This window comes from Salvia hispanica, chromosome 6 (genome assembly GCF_029641045.1).
Source record: "Salvia hispanica isolate PSC_SH4W2 chromosome 6, Shi_PSC_v1, whole genome shotgun sequence".
Lineage (NCBI taxonomy): Eukaryota > Viridiplantae > Streptophyta > Magnoliopsida > Lamiales > Lamiaceae > Salvia > Salvia hispanica.
Genome location: NC_142697.1, coordinates 23,692,173 through 23,703,093, shown reverse-complemented (window position 1 = coordinate 23,703,093; position 10,921 = coordinate 23,692,173). Strand labels below are relative to the sequence as shown.

The following is a 10,921-nucleotide window of genomic DNA, read 5'->3' as shown; positions in this document are numbered from 1 at the left end:
TGACTACTATATGAACAAGATTTGATTGTGATGAAGTTTAATTGTCTTGACTTTTTGAAGTAGTTGAACACTTGAATTGTTTTTTTGAATATTTTGAGCATAATAGAATTTTTTCGGTATAACACGTATAACGGTGTGCCGTACCGCAGTTCGGTATACCGAAAACACGGTATGATAACAATATCAAGAACTCCGGTATACCAAGAAATTCGGTACGGTATCGTTATGGTGTTTTGTCATACCATAACTTTCGGTACGGTATACGGTATGACACTCGCGGTACGGTATACCTTACCGAACCACCCCTACTCTCAGCAGCTTTATCTATTTTTAACAAAAATAAACACTCGGCCATGAACTAAAATGAAAACCCTAAATTTTCCGATCAACTTATCCGTACCTGGCCAAAATCGGATTCCGTCGGCAGAAATCATCAAATTGGACGGATTCGAATCCCGATGAACAATCGAATTACGGAATGCGTCGGGAAAGGTAATTTTATTCGTTCAATAAGAGATAAATATCTTTCAAATAGTTCTTATCATTGTCCAACCATAAATAAAACTTTTCTATCTGCAATTTTGCATTAAATCTATTTCTGCAACCATAAATTTCATCATTTAACTTAAAAAAGATGCTTTTGTGCATAAGTGTTGTTGATCTGCATTCTAATAAAGCATTTCTTCCCATTAAAGTACCTTCACACGGTGCTCTTCATCATGTATTCGTAGAAATTAATTTGATCAATGCACAATCAAATGGTAAGAGAAATTATTCAAACAAATTCACAGCTCAGACATAGTTCATCTAATTTAAAAGAACAAGGTATCTGAACGGCCTACTTGTCGCGTCTCCTGTCAATACTTGGTCTTTCTCCACTATATGATCTTTATTAAGAGGGCCAGTCTCCATTTTTAGTTGAGTTTCTCGGTCACAAGTTGTCTCAGCCTTACAAGAATTAAATGCAAGGAACATGAGTGAATCTTCATTTCACCTCCCACACACCATTCACGCGGGTGATTGTTTGACACCTGACCAACACTTCGACTGAGTACTTTTTCCTCTTCCTAGAATGTGTTTTTGCTATTAAGATAATGTTAAATAGTAGTAGTAGTACACATTTCTTTCTTGATAACTTCAGCTTGGTCGATTTGTTGGTCTCGGAATGTGCAGGTAGCATTCTTTGTCGAAATCCAGATAGACGACCATTGCAATAATGATGCTAGATACGGGTTAAGCCCGGAGATGAGACAACTTAGTGTCGTGGGCGCCGTCAAAGTTGCTGCGCGGGGGTTGTCAATGGGCGCCAGTACGTCATAGTTGGAGAAGAACCATCTTATCTCGACTGCACCAACAAGATTTTTCTTTTTATTTGTGGTTCAACCTCGGCAATATTTGAATAGTCATATTCGATCACTTAAATGTGATTTTATCTTTGTTTTTTATGATATATACTACTCCCTATATTGAGAAATATTGTGGTTAATTTGCTGTCTCTCTCCCAAGCCTATTTTAGCTCTCACTGATTTAACCCATTTTTCTTGTATCAGGCTATAAGCTAAGATATGTAGCGTGTTTTATTTTGGGTTTGTTAATGGAATAATGTGATTAAGAATAACTTCTAAGACGAACTAATTATATAAGTTGTTAATGGTGGTTGCTGAATGCTGAATTAGTCCTAAACGGCTAAACCCTTAATGGTGGAAGGATGAATGTTAATCAAAGTCATGCCATGTTTGCACAACCGATGATGATAAATTGTGATAAGACTTTAACTAAATATGGTAATAAATGGCTGGTGAATTAATCAGCTTCTTGACGCAGAGTGATGGTGATTTCACCAAGTTATTAGTAAGAAAGAGAAATAAATTCTATGTACAAAATTTAATACACTTGGACTTCTAAAGTTTAATGCAGTTATAAATAAAATACCACAATAAGTTATCACAGACGGACAGTTGACTAGTAGTGCTCCACATTTTGGATATTTTTTCTTTCTTTCTTTATATTTATAAGATGAAGGAAGTATATAAAAATGAGAATTACATTTTACTAACCTTTTAAACTATTTTTTTCAGATGATTAAACAATTTTTAAAAATTTATGCCAAGTCAAAACAAGTGGAGTAGTATTTTACATTTTTAATATCTTCATATTATCGTATCAGAACCAATTGTACCCAAATCGGCAAGCAAAATAATTAGTGAATTTGTGTTGGATTTCTGAGCAATATGTATACCAACCCTCAACTGTTTATTCGAAAAGGAGAAAAAAAGAAAAGAAAAAAGGAAACATTTATTTAAGTAAAATAAAGTCCATGAGTCGCTATAAAAAAAATTGGAATCTCACAGCTTAACCTCCAAATCTGCCATGGCGTGCCACTTGACTCCCTCTCTCATCCTCCTTCTCTCCCTCCTTACTCTCTCCTCACCACACCTCGATAACGGCGGCGGAGAATGGGGTCTCCTCCATCGATCAGTGGGCATCTCCGCCATGCACATGCAGCTCCTACACAACGACAAAGTGATCATCTTCGACCGCACCGACTTCGGCCCCTCCCAACTGACCCTCCCCTTCGGCAAATGCCGCCACAACGACGAAGTCATTTCCGAGGACTGCACCGCCCACTCCATCCTCTACGACGTCGCTTCCAACACCTACCGCCCCCTCATGGTCCTCACCGACGTCTGGTGCTCCTCCGGCGCCCTCAGCCCCGACGGCTCCCTCATCCAGACCGGCGGCTTCCACGGCGGCGACCACAAGGTCCGCACCTTCACCCCCTGCGACGACGAGCTCTGCGACTGGATCGAGCTCCCCCAGAACCTCTCCGTCCAGCGCTGGTACTCCTCCGACAGCATTCTCCCCGACGGCCGCCTGATCGTCGTCGGCGGCAGAAAGGCCTTCAGCTACGAGTTCTTCCCCAAGAACCCTCAAGATTCCGTTTTCTACTTCCGTTTCTTGGTCGAGACCACCGATTTCAAGGAGGAGAACAATCTCTACCCCTTCCTGCATCTCCTCCCCGACGGTAACCTCTTCGTCTTCGCCAATCAGCGCTCCGTTTTGCTGGATTACAAAATCAACAAGGTTCTACGGCATTTCCCGCCGATTCCGGGAGAGAAGAGGAGCTATCCGGCGACCGGATCGTCGGCGATGCTTCCGATCAGGCTGAGCCCGCAGATCTCCGCCGTGGAGGTCATGGTGTGCGGCGGCGCGATGGGCGGCGCCTACACGAAGGCCGCGGAGGGGATCTACGTGGCAGCTTCGAGGACGTGTGGCCGCTTACGTGTCACGGATCCGGATCCGGAATGGAGAATGGAGTTCATGCCCATGGGTCGGGTCATGCCCGATATGATCGTTTTACCAACCGCTGACGTCATCATTCTCAACGGAGCCGGAAAGGGAACCGCCGGGTGGGACTCGGCGGTTGACCCGGTTTTGCACCCGCTTCTCTACCGCACGAACGAGCCCGACGCGAGGAAGAGATTCAGTGTGCTGAATCCCACCACAATACCGAGGCTGTACCACTCAGCAGCCACGTTGCTGCCAGATGGCAGGATTTTAGTGGGGGGAAGCAACCCGCACGTGCTGTACAAGTTCACAGGCGTAAGGTACCCCACGGAGCTCAGCCTGGAAGCCTTTTCGCCACCCTACTTGGGATCGGCGCGCACGCATCTCCGCCCTTCGATTCTGTCGGTGGAGGGCTCCGCAGATGGGTTGACCATATCCTACGGCCAGAGATTCTCCGTGACGTTCAGTTTGATGGTGGAGCCTGAGGGGGAGTTCACGGTAACAATGGTTGCACCCGCCTTCAACACACACTCCTTCGCCATGAATCAAAGGCTGCTGGTGTTGTACGTTGCCGATGTACAACAGGTGTATTCTCTCACGCACCGGGTTATTGTGCATGCGCCTCCGACTGCTAACGTTGCACCCCCGGGGTATTATATGGTGTTTGTGGTGCATCACGGAGTCCCTAGCCATTCTGTTTGGATTAGAATTAAATAGTTATGCTCCATAGCAAATTCATTCCACGCATGGATTCTTCATTTTCAAATTGCTTGATAAATAATTCATTCAACGAAATTATGAATATTATGTAAGTTAACTTCCTGTTGTTGTTAATTGTTTCATATGATCAATTTATCTGATCTGACTTTTCTCGCCTTGATATTTACATAATTGTATTCATTATTGATTATTGATTAAGTAGTGTAATCATGAGAGTAGTAAATTTGCATGAAGTGGGTAAGGGAGATCATGCGAGATGATTATAAAAGAAATCATTGTCTTTCCTTTTTCTTGTTCTTTTTGTGAAATCATGGTCTATTAATGAGTCAAGTTATAGGAGTATGTTAATACAGAGACCCCTACAAGAAAATAATTGTACGTGCTACATAATGAGCCAGCTGCATTCTGCATGGCCCATTTTAGCCACGAAAATTTAATTTCTGCTTTCTCCACATTTATTTCAACCTTTATCTGACAATTAGAATAAATTTGATCCAGACATAAGCAGTGTCTGCCATGTTGTTTGATGCAAGATAAAAAAAAGTAACATGGGAAATTTAGAAATTCACACATGATCATACACAGAGCATTAAGTGACCTATATACATCAAATTGTTAACTAAAAAAGGCCCAATGCGGCACCATTCTAACCAATGTCCCGTCCCTCCATTGAACTCGCAACGCCACGGCCACCGTGATGCGATCTGTACTTATACTTATTAGCCCAAAAAAGATAATGCAAAAGGTTCAAACCGCTCAAGGCGCACATTAGCCAGTAAAACCTATGCAGCTGGTAGTGATTCAAGTTAGCTCCAGCGAGCCACGGCTGGCCACCGGCGCGAGCCGTGATGCTGTTCACGACCGACACGATGACGGTGCTGAGGTAATACCCCATCGCCAGGGACGCGAAGGACAAGGAAGTGGCGAGCGATCTCATGCTAAACGGCGCCTCCGTGAAGAAGAACTCAAGCAGGCCTGCTAACGTGAACAGGTCCGCCGATCCGAGGAGAAGGTACTGAAACGCGATCCAGAGAAACGTGAGCGGCAGAGGAGAGTCCGAGTCGAGTTTATCGTGAGCGGCTGTCCGGCGCTTGGTCTCGACTAGGGCGGCGGCGGCCATGGCGACGACGGAGATGACTAATCCGGCGCCGATGCGTTGGAGGTGCGAAATCCCCATCTCGGATTTGGAGATGCGGCGGGCCAAGGGGACGATGGCGTGGTCGTAGAGAGGGGCGATGATCATGATGAAGACGACGGGGAAGACGGGAAGGGAGGCCGGGGGGAGATTGAGGGGGCCGAGGCGGGTGTTCATGGTGGCGGCTTGCTGGACCGAGAAGGTGGAGAGCTGGGCGAGGCAGCAGTTGAGGACTATGGTGCAAGCGAAGATTGGGAGGGATTTGAACACGATCTTCACTTCCTCCACTTGCTGCACTGAGCATTTCAGCTTCGATGATTCTGTGTTTGCTGCTGCTCTGTTCAGGAATTTCAGGCTTTCCGATGGGGATTCGGGTTTCGTGCTTCTGTCTCCGTTTTCGTCTTCTTCTTCTTCTTCTTCCTTGCACCGTGGCGGGCTGCTCGACATGCTTGCCACGGCGTTGCTGGAACTTGGCGCCGTGCATGAGTTCAGCAATGACGCTATCAGGACCTGTTTGGACATGTCAATATCTGAACGAATTGACTAATGTATACTGAAGTACTATTAACTAGCCCAATATTATAGCAGTATTTTTGCTGTAATAGGAAAAATGAATGATTTATATGTGTGGCCTTAAATTCAGCCAGTTCAATCCAGTCCAATAAGAAAAATAGTACTCCAATTAACCCCTAGTTTCACTCTGAATGACTTGAGAAAAGGTGTTGGTAAAATGAAACAAAGAATTATAATAAGGATTTATAGTCATTTAAATTACGAAGTTTGGTTAAATTCTGATTAATCCCATAAGTTTTAAAATTAGAATAATAAATCACAAAGTTTTATTTATTTATTTTATTTTTCCATCAATGTACAAAATGTGGTCTTCTATGATGTTCAAAACTACTTGTGTCACTAAAATAAGTATTTTTCTTTATGTTCTTATTCTACTAAAAAAATGTCATTTTTAACATCACCAAAAGACGTCAGTTTGTTTATGAATAAGTAATTAGAAAATTTGAATTTTTTTATTTAATATTCTAATTTCAAAAACTATGGGACTGACTAGTATTTGACTAAATTTCATGATTTAAATGGAGTAGCTATTAATGTAGAAGAAGATACCTTAGATATGGTGGTTAGAGGGCTTCCAAGAGGGATCTTGTTCCTATAAAAGCTGGAACCAGCTAGAAACATGGGTATGGACAAAAGTATGGTGAGCATGGAGATTCCGAATCCCCATTGCCAACCAATGTTGTCTTCGATCCATACCACTAATGTGACGGCGATGAGGGACCCAGCGGCGAGGGAGAAGACGAAGTAGTTGAAGAAACTCGATCTCTGCTTCCTGCCACGTGGCGTGCTGCCGTCAAACTGCTCGGCTCCGTGGGCCGGCAAGGAACCCTTGATCCCGCCGACGCCCAGCGCCACTAGATATAGCCCTGAGAAAAGAAGTGCAGCCTTTGCACCACCAACTTGTTGGCATTGCATTTCTTGTTGTTTTTTGTCACATTTTGGGGGTTGTAGGGAACTTGACTTTGCTTGCATTGTCAATAATATTAGACCCTGTCACATACACACATTTTGGGGGTTGTAGGAATTTTTTTTTAACTAAATCAGATAGTATATAAAATAGAAATGTTGAAAATGGATAGGATGGTTAATGTCAAAACTTCTTATATTAAAATAAATAACAATTATATAATTTTCTTAGTGCAACATATATAATACCCTATGTGTGGTGTATGCAATGTCAAATATGAACCGTTAGATAAAAGAGTAGATGGTAGAAATCTATGATTTTTACCTAGCACTAGTTACATGTGAATAAGGCATTAATTGAACTTAGAGCATTATATAAATTGCACTTAGAACATTAGATAAATTGTACTTAAGTAATTAAACCATAAACGTTACACGTTTTAATATAAGAATGAGTTTTAATATGCTCTATTCCCTATTGAAAATATACTTACAATTTTAGTTTTTCGAGTTGCCCTTCATATTTTATTATTACATCACTTTTGATTCGAACTATCTAGTCTCAATGTACTCATATTAAATACAAATAACTTACAAGCTTAGTGCAAGCATTTTTATATTCTACACAAATAAAAATGGTTTCTTTGTATGAGCTAATCCATTATACGCGTCACAAGTGTTACGTGAAGGGGAGGGAATAAAAAGTGATCATAACTAGTGGCAATGATCTATTGGTCGAGGGCCTTTAGGCATGAAACATGATGTCTTATCATGTTAAATGATAACCAAAAATAAGCAAGGAAATCATAAACAAAATAAGATATTTTCACCGCACTACTTTAAAAGTTAGTTTGCCTTTTGTCTGTATCTACGCACAAAAAGCAATAAATTGCGGCTTTCACTCGAGTTATGGAGTAGTACTATTTTCGATTGAGTTACATTAAAAGTAATCAAATCTATCACGTATTAAAAATAGTATAACACTATCCTTAATTGTTATTAATACATCGGTTAGTCGGAATATATTGGCATATGATGTGTTCAATTATCATAATTTTAGAAAGAGAGAAAAAATGATAAACGTTATAATTAATTGGACAAATCTCGTAGCAGTCTAATGAATTTATATGTGCATCTTCCAAATAATTCTCATCGCTAGTTGAAACGTATTTTAATTCTCGTCACATAGAGGTAAGCAATATACTAGGGAGTGGTATTTATTTGAAAAGGAAATATACTGACCAGGAACTCAGTAAGGGCACTAATTATGTAGATATTGTATGTGGTGAAGAAAGCGTCGGATAAAAATCCACCCAGAAGGGCTAAAAGAAACGCCGTTCCCATGAAATTGGTGACGGAGTTGGCCGCCTGCGACGGCGAAAAATGCATGTATTGCGTAAGGTACAACACCAAGTTGCTTGCATTCGCCAGGTACGCCAAATTCTCCAATACCTCCACAACTGGTATATCATCAAATATATATATCCAAACATTAAATCAAATTAAGTCATCACAAATATTTTGTGATATTGCAATGATTTGTACGTTTTTATTGTGTTATGAAAAGTGTATTAAAAAGTGAAGTTAATTGGTTGGGATCATGCAAGAATTCACACAACTCCAAGTGGCTTTTTTGGGTCTTCTTCACGTTGAGTGTGTGTGACAGTGTGTGGTTGAGATGGACATACTATATATTTTTGGTTATATATATCTTAATTACTTACCTAAAACAAAGATGGCAGCTCTCATACCGCCATGTTTGGTTCTCACAGCAGCTTTGCCTCTCCAATCAACATATCCCTCCCATAATTGGTTTTCCATTTCCTGACAACCAAACACTACTTAATCAATCATCTTAATTTTTTCAAATTTCAAACTGTGCGAGAGAATGAGCCAACAAAGGCACTTACCATATCTTTCTCTCTCTCTCTCTCTCTCTCTCTCTCTCTATCTCTAGATGAAAGTATTTTTGAAGGAATGATAAGTTGAGAGAGAGAGAGAAGAGTGATGATCAGTGGTGGAGAGATACAATATGTGACAATGGGAAAATAAAAAGAGGTTGGGTTTGTACTGGATTTGTAAGGATTGATATTCTTATATAATTGGAGGGCAGAAAAGGAGAAAAGGAAGAGTGTGCGGTTCTAGTGTCACATGTTGCTGCACCTCCGTGAATGGACGCCTAAATTATTAAATTCATTAAATATTAGTAAGATGCCAACACTATATTGCATAATCCGTAGGTTGAATTTAATATCAACTCTATATTACATAATCCAAAGGCTAACATTAAGTCATTAATACTTGCTACAAAGACAGATCGCATGTCGATTATTATTATTATTATTAGATATGCTGGAAAAATATTTGTAATTTGCCTTATAGTACATGTAATCAAAAATATACTTACAATTTTAAAGTTTTTATAAGTTGAGCGAGGAATGAGCATATATATAGTTGGAGATTTCCCCAAAAGAAGGGCATTGAACATATGATTTATATATGCCTTGTGATTAGATATCAAATTTGAAAATGAAAGTTCTTGATCAGATACATTGCAAGTAAGTAAACATTTTTTTTTCCAAAATGGGCCAGAGAATGTGATTTTAATTAAAACTAAACCTAGTCAAAATTCCTGTCTACTTCTTACAATCGACGATATCCTTTTTTATGAGAGAAAGTAATTAAGATTAGTTGGGCATATATACGTTTACATTTCTTTTGAATTGATACCTACTACTGCAGCAAATTTAAAATATGATTTTGTTGAATCTGAGACCAAAAAAATACTCTTTAACTAAGAACCATATAAAAAACATGCATGTATATATTTTCAATAATTCATCCCCACTAGTGACCATCATGAGCTATGGCCTATGAGCCCAAAGCCCCAAACAATATTTTTTTAAAAATGCCGAAGCATTTTAATAACTTTATATTTGCTAATAAGTTAAAAATTACTACTATTAAATGCAGTTATAAAGATATAAACATAACGATTTTTTCTATATCCTTCAATTCTCTTCTTACTACAGCCACGCCATCACCAACTCCCTCCTAAAACCGACGAGCAATTGTCGCTGTCTTCTTCGATGGACTTATTGTGTTTCTCATCATGCTCAACGATATTAATTTTGTCTTCATTTGATTTTAAGATTCGTTTATAAGATAAACATGAAATAATGATCAAATTATTCTGAGAATTTATGAATGGATACTTTATCTCCTATTCATTCCCAGAGTCTTATTTATTCTTTAGTAAAAAATTAGTACTCCAATAGCTAAAAGTTTAGTACTAATAATTTTATAAAAAAATATGTGTGTATTATGTATACTTTCAGTTAAAAAAAGGAAAGTGGGAGCATCAAAAACATTTTGAAAATTAACATGTTGACTAGTAAAAAAAATAGGCGATGATAAGCGTAGTGGTATATGACCGAAATAAGGTAGAAATATGAAAGCACTATGTCACACACCACATTTATGGCATGTTGCTGTTCGCTTCTCCAGTCTCCACACAAATTTATTGGCCATGTAAAGAATTACGAATCTATTGGAATAATTAAAAAATTATTTTAACATATGGTGACTATGCAAATTAGTTATGGTCTACAAAATTGCAGGTATTATGAGGATTGATTCCTTGGCATACACGCGTTGCAATGGGATCCTCTGAATTTAGTTCCATTTCCTGCGATGGATTTCAGCATCATCATCAATCATAAAGAAAGAGTGGTCGCAAATAATTTTATTGGAATTTTTCGGATAAAGTAATATAATGACTTTTATTTAGTTGATAGAATTTATGCTGAAAACGTCGAGTTATGTTGACACATCAAAACTGTGAACGACATTGTTCCCTTATTTATTCATTCAACCCAACTTTGTCTATATATACTAATTATATATTCAAGACATGAAAAAGGATATAAGCATGTTACTGAGTCTTAATTTAGACAGCCTAGTATCATATTTTCATATATCCACACTAAAATATAGAAATGTACGTGAGTTGTAACTAATTGTACAAAATTAGCAATAACTTTGGCCCTTTGATTCTATTTATTAGTACAAATTACATTTGATATTCTATTACAAATTGTGAAATTGATACTATTAATTTGTCTCCAAATCGTGGGATGTATACATACATAAGAACTATCCATACTTTATTTTAGCCCATTTAAATAAGAAATATTAAAAGGGCTTTGAGAGAACATCATAATGTAGCTACGCAATTTATTGTATTAAAAAATTGGTTTTATTTTTTTTCAGCCCACATTTTGTGGAACAAAATAGACC

At 39.0% G+C, this 10,921-nt stretch overlaps 1 protein-coding gene and 1 pseudogene across 1 annotated transcript; one reads left to right on the top strand and one right to left on the bottom strand.

Annotated features, from left to right (window-relative positions):
* The first annotated feature begins 2,340 nt into the window (after positions 1–2,340).
* Positions 2,341–4,293, top strand: LOC125205024 (aldehyde oxidase GLOX pseudogene; annotated as a pseudogene).
* Positions 4,294–4,542: 249 nt separating this feature from the next.
* On the bottom strand, positions 4,543–8,700 carry LOC125204109 (protein NRT1/ PTR FAMILY 4.6-like). Its single transcript, XM_048102668.2, has 5 exons — positions 8,533–8,700; positions 8,347–8,446; positions 7,865–8,082; positions 6,266–6,706; positions 4,543–5,653 (listed from the first exon to the last, which is right to left on the bottom strand). Exons 1-5 carry the CDS (start codon positions 8,533–8,535, stop codon positions 4,655–4,657), a joined length of 1,761 nt encoding a protein of 586 aa, XP_047958625.1. The 5' UTR covers positions 8,536–8,700; the 3' UTR covers positions 4,543–4,654.
* Positions 8,701–10,921: the final 2,221 nt, after the last annotated feature.

Bases quoted from the DNA above. Each gene is read 5' to 3' on its own strand.
- LOC125204109 (XM_048102668.2), bottom strand. The intron at 6,707-7,864 runs GTCAGTATATTT...TGTATGTGACAG, and splicing joins GTGCCCTTACTGAGTTCCTG to GGTCTAATATTATTGACAAT. The intron at 5,654-6,265 runs GTATCTTCTTCT...ATGTCCAAACAG, and splicing joins CTCTAACCACCATATCTAAG to GTCCTGATAGCGTCATTGCT.